Source organism: Cyphomyrmex costatus, unplaced genomic scaffold (assembly GCF_001594065.2).
Source record: "Cyphomyrmex costatus isolate MS0001 unplaced genomic scaffold, Ccosl1.0 scaffold415, whole genome shotgun sequence".
In the NCBI taxonomy this organism is placed as follows: Eukaryota; Metazoa; Arthropoda; class Insecta; order Hymenoptera; family Formicidae; genus Cyphomyrmex; species Cyphomyrmex costatus.
Window position 1 is genome coordinate 538,076 of NW_017278373.1, and position 16,005 is coordinate 554,080.

At 33.3% G+C, this 16,005-nt stretch overlaps 1 protein-coding gene across 1 annotated transcript in view; it reads right to left on the reverse strand.

The window, feature by feature from the left end:
- The window catches only part of LOC108777208 (uncharacterized), a 95,132-nt gene that overhangs the window by 70,736 nt on the left and 8,391 nt on the right, over positions 1-16,005 (reverse strand). The window contains exon 2 of the mRNA XM_018544033.1: positions 6,570-6,691. Within this exon, the coding sequence (XP_018399535.1) occupies positions 6,570-6,666 (97 nt within the window). The 5' untranslated portion in view covers positions 6,667-6,691. The remainder of the gene's footprint in view (positions 1-6,569; positions 6,692-16,005) is intronic.

The window sequence follows — 16,005 nt, forward strand, 5'->3', positions numbered from 1 at the left end:
CCGTGCACGAGCGACGGTTGTACTTCCTAGTCGATAATCCTCCACCCACATTCACTGTTCTCCGCAGCAGACCGGGTCTATCTATCCGCATGTCTGTAGGGTAGTTTATTATTCATTGGAGTTGCATCCCCAACGTGGATAAACGGCGCATTGTTTATGCATTAGCCTGTACCCTACCGACCTAACTGGGCCTCTCGACCTGGCCATTTAGATGATTCCGTCTTTCCTCACATTCTTGGCTGTCGAACTTTCTTACCTGATTGTTCTCACATTCGCAAAATTTTCGTTTATATGTAGATCGTTACGATGGACCGGACTCGGATTTGTATATGAATTATTTTCACATTGCTCAAACTCGTGGAATTTTCACATTGCTCCGGACAAAAAAGTCAAGCAAAAAGATATTGACTTGAATTCTTATAATCCTTCTTTAATCTTTAATAAAAAGATAAGACGATTACGGTATTATGTGAATGACTAGTAGCATACTCGAAGCTGATGTTAACGTGAAATATGAAATACGTAATAATATATGAAATGAGACTCGGAATTTGTGAAGTCTATTTTGCTAACTAAATCGCTATAATTCTGTTACAGATTACATCTAACATGCTTCGTAAGAGCAATCTCTCATTAAATCGGCTTAGGTTTTCACGATTTGGAAGCAATATTATGATAGACTGATAGGAAATACGATCGTACCTCTATCGTCGATTTAAATCGAAGTCCCAATAGTACAACGCGATGATTAATGGCGAATGTCTGTCCTAGACAATAGGAATATAAAATGCACCACGGAACTAAAGGAATCTCTAAGCGAAGTGGTATGAATAAAATAATCATTAATTCCGGTGGATTTTCATACGCCGTATGAAATTTGCAACAGGACACCTTTGTTCGTTGCAATTATATTGAAAATATCATTAATAAAATTTTTAATGGATATTTAAAATGCAAAATGAACGTAGCATATAATTTAATTACATTAATAAAGATATTTAAGTTATGATTTTCAATTAAATTTAAAAAATTTAAAATAAATTTTATTATTATTGAAAATAAAAGTAATAAAAAATTTACTTTTTTCATAAAAAGTATTTTTTACAAATAATCGGTAAAAAATAATTTAATTTAACGCATAAGAAGTAAGCTATCTTATATATTGTATATAAACTACGTATTTTATTTAGATTAAATATATTGCTGTGTATTACAAAAAAAAATCTATTTACATTAACTATTTTATATTAAATATTTTAATGTTTCTTAACTTGTTTTATTTATTCGCGCTGTTCAATTTCCGTATACAAGCTTATGCATGCATGTTTTTATCCGAGAATTTATATCAGGATCACGTGCAACGCGAATAAAGTTTGGAATTGTTCCACCAAATTATTACGTATTTTCGCATTATGATAACCCTATTGTTTTAAACTATACGGTATTATAGACCACACATTTACACGATATGTATACATAGATATATTCTGGTTTTTGCATCCGTTCACCATGTTTCATATTTTGATACTAACTCCTTTTAAATACGATACTTATTATGATGCATTTAAACAATCTCGTGTGTGTGTGTGTGTGTGTGTGTGTGTGTGTGTGTGTATCATGCTTTAATTCATTTTACATTAAAATTTATAACTGTCTAAATATTCACTAAACTACGGAATATTGATAGGCTAATAAATAATAAAGCTACAAATACCTTTGAAGAATTAAAAATATAGAAAAATTTTGTTAAATACAAAACACTTACTATAAAAATTATTTTGCTACTGTATATGTATATATAGCAAAATTAACTAAAAGTTTTTTAATATATGTATACATATTGCTTGAGCTTTAAATAATATCTAATGCATTTCTAATAACACTTAATATATATTAAATCTAAATTAATTAATAGTTTATTTCTCTACATTAAAATTTAAAAAAGCATATTTAAACAATTTAAAATAACATATAAAGTCACCAACGTTTAAGTATTAAGAGACAAAAATACAGGTTTTATCCATTCTGATTTAAAATCGTGTTTCCAACTTTTAGATTTTTTTATAGCTTTTCTAAACATTACTTGTTTGCATTAAAAGTGTATATTCAGTCTCTTTATTTTAACGTTGTTTGATCTTGAACAAACATTACGCAACAGTTAAACTTGTTTTAGCTCTGTTTGAAATTTCCCTATTCAAACGCAAACCGCAAACACTTCAGGTCAAATCGGAAATATTTCGGTAAATATTCCACAATATAATATGGTACATAAATTATATATTTTGTTGTAAAATATTGTAATAATTTATTGAAAATAAAAGATTATAAATTAGAAATTTATGATCCATATTGTAACTTATTTTTTATATATCTACAATACTTTTACATTTTAATTTCTTCAATTTTTCTTAAAATCTACCCTGACGCAAACATGAAAAACAGAAAGAGCTTTCGTTTCTGACACATGTCGAATTTTTGATACTCAAAAGAATACGTGATATGCATATGTGTACACACGAGCGTGAAGATACAATTGGAGTGTGCGCGACAGAAAATCGAACGCCAACGGATTTTCCTCATTCGATGTTGATCTTCAAACGTCGCCGCATGTTTTGCATCCGGCAATCGAGATACAATCTCGGTTGCGGAGCCTGCTCCTGGCAAAACAATAGTTTCGTCCGGTAATCTCAAACTGTGTTTTAATCTGAAAGAACATCGGGCACGCTGCTGATTGCATTGCACAGTAATCTTAGTTTTTATCGCGTTTCGAGATTGGTGAGAGGTGTCGGTGGAAGGGACTGTTACGTGCACCCCATCGCTATGGATATCGGGGTCAGGCTGGGTGCGACCTGCATTATACACGCCATCACATATAATCTCGAGAAGAGTAAGAGCGCGCGGACACGGTCGACAAGAAAAAAAGACACCCGCGCAATATTCCGACCTCCTGTCATCGGTCGTTTGATATACTGACTGCACGAAACGTAAACAACGATCACATTTACCGGAAATTCTTATACATGGTCTCATTCATCATACAAGTTTTCGAAATACGCTGCAATATCGTTTCTCAATAAACCGTAGGAGTAAAATTTCTTGCATTCTATTTTTTTCCTATATTTACTGTAATATGTATAATATAGTAACTCTGTAAAATAATTAAACCCTAAAAGTAAAATATTAAATATTATTATAATTACAATCGTTTTCTATTATTATAAGAAATTCAATTAGCTTATATCAAACATAAAGATCATTTAATTATTTAAAACGAACTATTAGGTTTAATTCACTAAAATGGCGAGAGCATCAACTTACTAAAATTCATAACGTTAAAAATATTCAATGTTTGTGTTCAGTATAAAATATCATGTCGATATTTAGCGAAATAAAAAATATTGCAAAAGAATATCGTTTGCGATAACAAAAACCATAAAAAAATTCGATATGATGACTATGTCAATCGAATCGCTATTTTAATTAATAGTCTGGAAATGATAGTATATTATATAAATATAAATCAAATGTTGCCGAATTGAGAAACTTCTATATTGCAAAACAGAACATCGACGTTGGTTTAAAACAACGCTGGTATGCCTTTGCCGATTCAACAATATGGTATCATATATCTACCGGATCTCGTCACGGCTTCCTTCAATCTTCGAGACAATATCTAGGGGCCTGTTCGTGTGCCGCTTGGTTAACAAACTGCAGGTGTGCTGTGTTTATCACCATCCTCACCCTTCGTCAGCAATAATTAATTACCCTGGAAGACCTTTTAAGTCGTTGGCCGCGACGCGACGCAATTATCGCGAACAGCCTCATAATGACACAAAATTTATGCATTGTAACAAACTTACGGTACAACGACGCCATTAAATCACACGTAATGCTCGAGCTTTTCTTCAGATCTCCCGATAGAAAAGTCTACCGATTTTCGCAAAAATTGCGTTCTATGTAGAACGAATCGATACGAAGCTGCCACTTTCAATATTACTACAGTCATTTTTTACTTGATGGATGTTCCCTTAGCAAGTCAAAGCTAGTTTATAATATTACCAAGTCGAAGTTTATAACACTTTTAAAAATTAGGTATTTTATATTTCAAAAATTCTCTAATGAGATCTTTTCTGTAACTCTGTAATTTTTAATTAATTGCTTAAAATTGAATGTGAAAAGTTTAGTTAAGCAGTTTGTTAAATATTAAATCATGGAAGACTCATTTCATATCATAAAAAATAATATACAATTTATAATAAAATTAAAAAATATTAATATTCTATTAATATTAGTTTATAGACTCATAGATTTTTTATTTTTAAATGCAATCTTAATTAATTCTAAACTACGATTATTTGTGTAGTATATCACGTGTATCATCTTCAAACTTGCGAAACATATTAGCAACGATATTCAGAGTAATCGATGCCAGAGCATAAATTCTAGAAAGCAGTGATATTAGCGGAATAACAACGTTAGGTCTTCGTCTATCGGTTATGAAACTACGGCAAACAGTTCAGGCGAAATCTCAGGCACCTTTTTCTCGAAAATTGCACTGTTGGGAAATAGCAAATGAGAATCGATCGTTTCATCAAACTCTCGGTATGAAAAAGGAACGCTGCGGCGCAGCAGAGTCGCTCATATTGAAACCGATATGAACACGTCGCTCATGAAAATAAAGTGCGCAGATTCGCAGTGATGAATCAATCAGATTACGCGCAGTTTGCGAGCACAAATTGAAGTGTGCACGATAGAAATCAAGGAACGTAAATGCTCTGCTTATCAGCCGGAGATATGTGGTTAAAGCTGTATTGAACAGCATTGTATAATATAGAGCTATGTAAAATTCTTGAGATAAAAATGTGGTTTAAACGGAACACACACGAATAAAAACATGTCGGGTTTTCGATGCAGAATTAATGGTTTAATAAGTAATGAATGAAAATTACGCTTAAAAGCACACCGATTCGTTCCCGAGGCTAACTGAAAAAAAATGCGAGAACATCGTATCGCAGATTCAATGGTCGAATTAAATTCAGTGAGAGTTGTGAATTGATTGCTCTTAGTTCAGTTTTATGATCATACAAAATTTAGCGAAAATCATTTATATCATCTCACATTTTGAAATGTCGATTAATTGCATACAATTATGAATAGTATTTTGCGTAAATTAAACTGAATAATTAAAGCAACGAATTCAGAATAATTGGGAAGGATATCTAGATTGGGAGGAAAGCTGCTTCCTCGTTATTATTAATTAAAATAGCACAATAATAGATTTAATCTATGAAACACAGTTTCGTATAAATATATAATTTAAGTTAAAACAAAATATGTCTCTTTTATAAAACCTATATGGCTATTTAATATACACTAATTTCGTTTAATTAAGCGTAACTAATACGACATATATAATTAGTGTAGAATTTAATATATAAAATTAGAATAGAAGAAAAAGTATATTTAAATATAGCAAAAAGAATACTAATTATTAATTTTATTTCATCTCATAAATTACTACTTTCTTGTATCCTGACAAATGGAAAAGTAATTCAATGAGAAAAATTGTGGTAAAAAGACATCCTATCTTTCGGAACAGTGCATACGCATTACTCGTCATTCTCTTGGATGGGCTCATTCGCTTACTGTCTGGTTCTATTCGTTGCTTTCGCGAATATTTTATTGCTACCATTTCTCGGCTCAGTGAAAAGACTAGGATACTCGTTAATTACATACAATGCCATTACGCTATGCTTTCATTTGCATGATAATTCCACTCGAAGATGATTATTGGAAACAGAATGAAGCTGACAAGAGCATCTCCACATCTTTACAAAAACAGAATGAATCTCTTTCATGAATTACTGCAATTTTAATACACCCTGAGATTGCATGTACATTGAGAAGTTCTTATATTTTTAATTATATGTTCTTCTCATTAAAAAGTGTATGTAGAGAGAAATTAAAAATTTATATTTATTACTTTATCGTTTTTAAAATAATAATAAAGTATTTCAGTGTGTATTCAATAAAATAAAGATTATTGTTCTGCAGTTATTATTTATGGTATAGCATTTATGGTATAGCAGTGCTGCATGAAAAGCCTTGAAAATACTGAAACCTCTGTTGCAGCTGTAAATTGTTTATTAATTTCACCGACGTTATAAATGCACGAACTTTAATTGATAAAGGATGATGGGTCATGTAACATTGCGCGAATTGAATCCATTAATAATAACACGAAAAAGCGAATATATGTATGTGGACGCTGTTACAATTCGACATAAAAGATTTAATTTCTGATACAACAGCGTGTATTTCTAGCGGTAGCTATAATTTTATAATAGCATTATGTTCACACTGTAATAATATCTCGTGCAATATTCTGTATGCGCTATCTTGTTAAAAAATCACGGTTAATAAAGGTAAAAATGCTCGTGTTTATTAAATTAGAAAGCGAACAAGAAAACTAATAGCACTTTCGATCTCAACGATAGAAGAGATCAGTGGACGAATGAATGTAATATAACGCAGTAGTAATCAAGTCCATTGTGAGGGCAGGTACTCACCGGTTTTCACAGTTGGAGACGCCGATGGTTGTGCGTACAAAGCGTGCGTGCCTCCCAGGAGCGCCAGGATGACGCGAAAAAACTTCATATTGGTCATCGTGAATAGCTATTCCATGGAAATCCTGAAATGCACAAAAGTAACGATTTTCTTTACTTTCTGTGAGTGACACAATCTGTGACGTATCTGATTAATATAAACCAAAAGTGAAAATCGTTTTAATTAAAACGACAATGACAGATGGAGAAGAGAGCGATGACGTAAATAGACATTTCATTTATCTTTTATAATTAATTTTGTCAGAAATACCTCTCATCATACATATATTTCTAATATTTATATATAATAATATAATATAAAATATGAAGATATTTAATACAATATTCCATTAATAAATATATTTACAATATTGTTTAATATTCCATTATAATATTTAGTTATAAAATTGACCCGTGTGAAGCTGGCCTCCCAATATTAAAAAATCGATTTTTTTCTTCATGCATTCAGTTTATTCACGAATTCTCAGTTGGAAGTTTAGTTTGCTCACCCTTAGTTCAAAAGATATACGAAAATTTCAACTGAGCATTCGTGAGCAAACGAATGCATGAAGAAAAAATCGATTTTTTAATATTGGGGGACCAGCTTCACACGAGTATAAAATTGTATACTATATTCAGATTAATGACTATTCTGTTTCTTTTATACATATATTTAAAAATATTTATTATAGTAATTATATTTTATACGTTTTATATACATTTTTAGATAATTTTTTTGTAATCCCGCTACAGGAAGAGATAAATGGATAAACTTGTTCATCCGTGGCTTTCTGTCCCGGCACAATCCATTCGAGATAGATCGACTTTGTCGTAATGTTTCACGTCAAGCGGAAACACCGGCGCGCATCGCGTCGACTCCTCGTTTTCCCACGCCATATCGCCGCTAGGAAAAAAGTGAAACAACGATAGCGTCGTCTAACCGCGAAATGAGATTCTGATACCGCAATTCGATCGTGTGTCTTCACTGCGGAAGAGTAATAAAGGTGTGTCGCGGTTATGAACGAGAGCGTGCATGGAACGCGGATGTTGATTTATCGAAAATTAATATGCTACGAGAAGCTGGCGCAAGAAATTAATACCTTCGCGCCGTTTGCAGCGGCACAGAACGGGGGACAGGATGAGAATTTAAAATAGATTTACCCGGGTGAAAAAATATTCGTCGTCATCTGTTCTCCTGCGGGGCTTATCGCAGCTAAGATAACGATGAGCCGGGGTGGGCTCTGCAAACGACTAAGGCACATTGATGGTCGCCGTTAAGAGGATGGAGGAAGAAACCCATGGCTGGTGGTTAGATGGATCTCCTCGTCGGTCGAGGGTGGGAAATACAGGGGCATTGTATGTCTCGCCAACCACCGGCACACAGCCACCGTACCATCGACTCTCGGATTCGCGCGAGCTGATCCACAGAATAGCTAGATCGTAGATAAGTAGTGATCTTGCCTCTCGGTTCAGGAACGACGGTCCGATCCGGCTTAAAGCGACAGAAGTCGAGTGGCGAGACTTCGAGCGTGAATTCATGTTGGGAGAACGTGGTTTTGCGTATGTGCTAGAAAACGGGCCGAGCGATTGCTTTGAGGATGCTCTTCAATGGATTTGACGTCTAAACACTTCCAGAGAGTGAACTTTCTACTCAATGTTAAACATTACAATGATAAAAAATTGATAAAGAATGGAATATTTAATTTAAGCAATTTTTTAATATTTAAATATTAGAGTTAGAGAATTTATTATACAATTACTTGCAATTTTTAAATTTTTATTAACATATACTGATTAATATTCTTGGAAAAATGTTTTTAGCGTTAAAAAGTTATTAAATTGCTTGTACATACAATTTAATAGTGATATTACTATTCTGATTCTGCTCGTGACTGCGTTTTAAGACCGAAAAAAATTTCGGCGCGCGGTATGCAGAATCAAAATATGTATAAATTTAGACAAGAAATATTTAAGCAGTAAGATCCTCTTCGATTGAATAGAATTTCTCTCATGTAATTATAGATTTATTCCCACCTATTTAAATTCGTGCTATATTGATAATAATTATTTGAATGTATATAATAATGTCATATTTTTAAATAATAGTTATATTTTAGAAAAAAAAGAATCACATTTTATATGTACTTACTTCTGCGTAATATCAACTTAATTAAAATTCAAATTTAAATTTAAAAAAATTCATTTGCTATTTTACATTTGGAATATAATAAAATAATTCTACGCATATTTTTCATAACGAAATAAAATATTTCAAAATTACAAATTTTATTATATATTATTCTTCAGGTTATGAGAATATTAATAAGCATACATGAAATACAAACGTATCAAACTATATGAATAAATTCTTTCGGGATGAAAAAAGTATAATATTTAATTTACCAAAAATATTAAATAGAAGCGATTATACATATTTGCGATCAATTACTCGTACGATATTCTCTCTTCATTAACGGAATACCGTCTATACACGTTACATTCAAATCTCATTATTTTAATAGGAACTAAACTCTTATAATGATCACGCTACATGTGCCATAATACTCTCCGTATGTGGAAGACAATAAATTACCATTCGTCTATTTCGCCTTACTCCAGTAGATCGCAAATCGTCTAAATCTACCGACCGCTCGGCCGTATCAGGAACTCATTCCACAGAGAGACGATTTCCACTCTTCCGGCGCGCGAACCCCGAGGAAAAAATGACGTAGACGAAGCACCAGCAAACTTCGTAAAATACGAGTGCAACCAGCACCACGATGCACTTCATGCATCGCTGTGAGCGTCTGCATTCGTGACGGATCTACTCGACGAGCGATCCGAGCAGGAGTTTCACACACGGTCGACGAACGCGTGTCGGCGATTTATCGTGTTTATATACATGTTCCCGGCTTGTATCGTGTGTGCTCCAGTCGTAGGAAAGCGTACACCTGCAGTAAATAGAGGGAATGCACGGAATCACCTCGAGCGCTACCACTCACTCACCAGCGAATCGAATGTGATGAAACTCTCTGGTCGCATATGACGGAACTCTTTATGCTACCTACAGTTTCTTCACGCTATCAATTGTGTTGATTGTGTTAGTTACCGTTATTTATTTACAATTATTTTTATATTGCAGAAGAGAATGCGAGCGTATCTGATATTTATATAACATGTAAAATGTCATAAAATTACACAGAATTTATTTTCAATTAACCCTTAAACGTTACGGAAACAACACACTGGTGTATAATATATACGTATATGATAGTAACATAGTTAAAGATTAATTGGAAATAAATTTTGTATAATTTTATGACGTCATAAATATTGTATGCGCTGGCATTATACCGCCCAACCCATTTCGATTGCTTGCACATACCATAAAAATGAACATATTATAAAAAAATTTTTCAATCAAAATACCAAACATTAAGGAATATATAACGATATCAAATAAATATATCTGTATTAATAAAAAAAATCATAAACAATGAAAAAAGAATTTTAAAAACATTGAAAAAATAACATACCATATCGAAAAAGCGTTCAAAGATAAAAATGTATAGAAATGAATATAGTTGTAACACACAACTTATGAAAAAATTGTTAGATCAACTTTTAAGACATATATGAATGATTTATTTTTAAATTAAGATAAGCGATATAACTTTGGAACATAAACATATAATATAACATATCCGTATTTCATATATTTATTCAACTTTTCCTTATTATTGTCTAAATTATAAATGTACTGTTAAAAGAGATAGAAATCGGTCTGCGATGAGAAAGATTTGTAAGTAATGGGTATAATCGAGCTTTATTTATGTACCGACTTCGAGGAAAATCGACTACCAATGAAGTCGACACGGGACTATAAATCAGCAAAATAGGCAAAAAATTATGCGGTGAAGTACTCTCGTTTTACTTTAGACGGAAAATCGCCTCTCTCTGAACAGAAAAATTTGCATTTCCTCGCTGCTTACCTTGCAAAAGCGGAAACATTTCAACGTTATAGCCTTAGGATAAAGAATATCTTCCTATTAAAAAGTTATATTATTATTTATTTATGCTGATGCATAAATAATAGTTGATTTCCAATCCAGATTACGTTTTGGTAAACATTGGTTGTATAGAAATAACATGTAAATGAATACGTTCATTCTTTAATAATGTCTCTTTAACTTTGTTACTTATTAAAATTACATTTATATTACTTCTTCTTTGCTTAGCATACTTTTAATAAGATTTCTGAAGAAAAAAAACAATTTTGCTGGCAAAATTAAAAACTTAGCTAAATACAAATCTAAAAATAATGTTGTTGATGAATTCATGAATCATCAAAATAATTACGTGAGAATCTCAAGCATAATGAGCAATGCTGTAATTAAAATTAAAAATTTTAATATTTTAGCAATCAGTTCGAGCGTTCTACTGAATTATTTTAATGGTCCAAAAAATTTGTTACATTTATATAAATTAAATTTTCAGCAAAACTCTTTTCCGTGTGAGATTTGGCATTATTGAGAATCGTAGAAGAGACTGACGTTAGTAGTCCAACTTTTCAGTTTTAAACTTTTACAGACAAAATTAAGAGACTTTCTGGGAGACTTCTCAAAAAAGAAAAATCTATATGTGTTATATGTTATTTGTTATAGCTGAATAAATCTGAATAGAGGCAAAAACATCCGTTCACGAATTACGTGCGGTAATTTGGTTTTTGATCGCAAAAAAACGAAAGTATAATAAATATTCATCATCAAATAATTTCTGAATATGAAGAATAATGCGTGTAAACAGTTTGACAATGACGATCAGAGTTTCTTAACGGTCGCACGGAAAATCACGATGATTCTCGAAGCGATAGGTCGCAAAAAGGGTTGACAAATACTAAAATCATCGCAACAATTTGCGCACTTGTTCAAAACGATTGTCACCTCACGATTAAATAACACATAATATAATTTAAACAAGGACATTAATTGCTCATCAATGGAACGCATACTGCAATGATAAAGTCAAGGCTAAAGTGAAATTGCTCTTACCAAAAAGAGGAACGATAATGGTAATGACATTACAAATAAAGCGTTATGTTCCGACTCTGTGCTATAGAATAATATAGCAATCTTAATTTTTGGCATTCATGCTCGGAATTTGTAACGAGGTACGTAAACCAAATTTCAAATAGCATTTAACACAATCTTTGTGTTATAGCTTATTTAATTCAGCCGAAATTCTATGTAGCCACGCAAGTAGTAGGCAGGCTGATCCGGCTGTTGCCAAGTAGTACATTATCGCTTTATATCGAGGAAAGCTTCCGGCAGTATCTGAAGTTTCAAGACTTTATCAGTGCTTTAGAAATAAACTTCTTTTGTTTTGTGTAGGTTACACTTATCGATCTTCATTTACAAGTTTTTGATCAATGGCGAGTAGTATGGATGCATAAAATGTCAGATAATGTTAAATAATATCACATAACCGAGGAATGGATTCTCACATTACGAACAATCGAATTTTAAATTTGATGTTTTTGAACGTGTCTTTTAAACTTTATAATATCCCTTCTTCGCAGCTTTTAAAAAGTACAAAAGAATCGTTTATTAAAACTGAAATGATTATTAGGAAATTTTTATTCGGGAATGCTTCTAAAGTTAGAAACACTGTAAAAAATTCAATATCATATTAATATTAAACAGTTTTAAATTGTTTAGTCGCTATGACGTTTTACTTTGTAATTTAGATTAAAAGTTTTAAATCCCTGAATCTCTAATATACTAAATTAAGAACAGACTTTGTAGATTAGGATCAAACTGGTTTAAAATAAAGTTAAAGTTATCAATAATTCTACTTGTATGTCTGATTACATCTATGTAAAATATCTGTATACCACATATGTATAAAATAAAAGTATAAAAGAAAGAAACAGATTAAACTTACATGAAATTAACATATTTGTTAATCGACTTAGTTCGCATAGGTGTGAAATCATGTTCTACATTAAAAATATTGAAACGTGCGACTAATTGCATTAACGGCGGATAACAATTTCGTGCATTTATCTCTAAACAGTATTCACTTTCCACTTTGTTGAACTCGCGCGAAATCGTCGTTGGTTACTTTTTCGATCGTGCTGACACGCTCGCAAACAAGCTATGTGAACATAACGTACTCGGAACCGTGGCAGCGCAACGACAGATTTGCGGTCGACATGGACGGGCAGATATAGGTGTATACGCGCGGCGAATTCGCCTTAATTCCTTATTTCGTGAATAAGGAATGCCGCGATCTTTCGGAGTGTGCATTTTTGTAAAATATTCCGTGCGCGCTGCCGTAACCGCGCCTCAGAAACCGTAACCACCCTCGTATTACAGCGTTCGCGTTACCATCGCATGTCATGAGACAGGTTCCTGGTACCACCTCAGGCACAACCGACGGTGGCAGCTTCGAACGTACCGCGCGGAGAAGCGAAAGAACGAGCGAGAGGCTAAATCCTTTCGTTTTCCAGCGCGTCAGACGTCCTGGAACCTCGCGTCACCTATGCGACGTTAAAACACGACAGTAAACAGCTACGAAGCTCACCGTCGGACGGACCGAATAAAAGAATCAGAAGTACCGGGGGTGACGTGTTTCTCGCGATCGTAAAGTCGACCGCGTCTCCCGACTGCAGTTAACGCCGCGCATTTCGTTCATGCAGGAGAGTGTTGTGATGCTGAGCAACGATAGTATACACGTGAAAAATACCATGGAGAAATGTGCCCGATTTGCAACGGGTTGTTTGTTGATGACGCGAGCGCAGAATTTTTCCTGCTACGCGTACCTATCATTATTTGAATACGAGCGGTCATTATTGCGTCGTTAAGAAGATCACGACGACCAACCTCAGCGAAACGACACTCGGAAGGACGTATTGCGAAATTGATGGTCGTAGCAAGAATCGCGTAATTTACAAAGATACTTAATTCTATTTATATGTATGTTTTGCTACCCGATTTAGTTGTTTATTTACGGAATTCGTTATTTCTATCTTATATTACTGGAAATTGATTTATATTGCGTATAAATGTCCAATAAACCAAGGCTATAATATCGACAATTTGAGGAAATGACAACAATTTGTTCCTCTAATGTAAAGAATAAATCAAACGATAAAAATAATCCTCTTTTCGGTTGAAACAGATCCTGATGCTTAATGATATTTGTTTGCAAAAATACATTTTTCAGTTAAACTATAAACAAGCCAAAAACAAATAAAATTGGTGCTAATTTTTGAAACCAAAAAATATATATTTGCGTGCACGTAAATATTATTAAACATCAAGATCCGCTTCGATATATAAGAAATAAAATTCTTTCTATTATTTGATTAATTTTTATATATGATGGCGCGCGCGCGCGCACACACACGTTTCTCATATATATATATATATATATATATTTGTAGGTATATTTTTTTCTTTTTCTTCTTCTTTCTTCAATTTTTAGTCGATGCTGCAAAACATTGATGCATTCGTTACAGAAAATAAGATACATGTTATTTTAAAATAACTAACCGTAAGTAAGTACGTTAATTAATTTTTTGTTTACTCGCAATTTGCGAGTCGCAAAAAACTCTCCAAATTATGAATTATAATATAAAGTCAAATAAAATAACAATAAAATGTCTGTTAATCTACGTATGATGTTGAATTTTCAACTGCTTACTATTTTTATTACACATATGAAGAGATGCCCTCATTACATTTTATACCTAATTATACTTTTTTCCCCCTAACTCAAGAGATAAATTTATATACGGATAACTTATGTTCGATTAACCGTATAAAGTTAACCTTATAACGCGCTGTTAGAGTTGCTTTTTTTTACATCCGATTTGTTTCGCAAATACAAAAATCTATATTTAAAAAAAGCAGAGTGACATTTAATCGTTCAGATATCCGCAAAAATCGCTTTACATTCCCGGGTAACAAACTAACATTATCCCTCATTATTTTTACATTAAAGACGTCGCGTTAATGTCAAAATAAAAACAGATAATGTCAATTTGTTACCTAAATTAGTTCCACTCAAATAACTATATACATTTTTTTTCATTTTTATACACCTTAAAGATAAAAAAAAGATTCCGACAGCAATATTTGAACAATTCAGATATTTTGAGATATTTTATACTGACACAAATACACGCTGAAAACATACTTATATGTAATGTTTTCACTTTAAAATTGCTTTAAATTTCGTCAATTCAACGACTTCAAATAATTTCAAAGTTATCAAACTAACAAACAGAGCTTGGTGAACAGTTTTAAAATTAATACCTATTGAAAACTCGTTTGTAGCCGTCCTTACAATTAGATTCGACGACTATATATCGGTCTCGCATATTAGAGTTCAAAATGGAAAGCCAGAGATGAGAACGGTGGATGTTTATCATCATAAAGTCAGTCCATAGTTGCATCTTGTAACAGCAATCAGTATATCAGTTTACTAGTGCAATATTATACCGCTTTTGTTTACTTTCTCGCTTTATACTGCGAATGTAAAACGCGCTTGAGGCAAATGTTGCGGGTGGAGTCTGCACATACGTACGTGCATGCGTGCTTGCAACCGGGTAAACACACCTATTCATGCACGAGCAAAATCAACATCAACCAGCACGTGCATCGTTTCATCCAGCCGTATCTATCCATCCGTTATCGGTTACGCTTGTCTAGCATCCTTGTATGATTATGCGCGCGCGGTTGTTAAAGTGTTGTTGACTGGACGGTGAGATGTTGAATCACTCGCGCTCGTGTCTCGCTCGCATAAAACAGCGTCCGTAATGATATCATCGTCGACAGGAAATTACGTAACTTTAGAGCGTACCGGCGCGCGGCGGTTTCTTTCGCCGCAAACAATGATGTAAGGTGACACTTGAACGTTTAAATCTCACTGTAATAAGATCGCGTGCTGCCTGAGCCAATAATAAGAAGACCTTTAACTTTTAAGTATTTCTCCTACATTCAAAGTACGTTAAAAAAGAATTAATTTTAATTAGATTTAAAGTTTTATTTTTTTCACTGAGACGAAAAGTACTTCGCTCTCTGTCTTGGAACTGGAAGAGCTGCTCAAGTATTTTTAATTCTAGAAAAACATGTGCGACCTGTTATCAGCGTAAGAATACTTTAAAGAGCGAATCGATCAGACGTGACCTACAGCATGTTTCTTGAACAAAGAACATACCCGGCACTAACCCAGCTCGCTTCACATCTGAGCGCAGGAACATTTTTCCACACTAGTTTCTTACGCGTCTCCTCTTCGGATTACGCGCGCTCTATTATATGCCGCATCACTATATGTAACCGTATCAGTCCAAGTTTCCGCGACACTCGATTAAAGTTAGCTTTGCAGAACATCG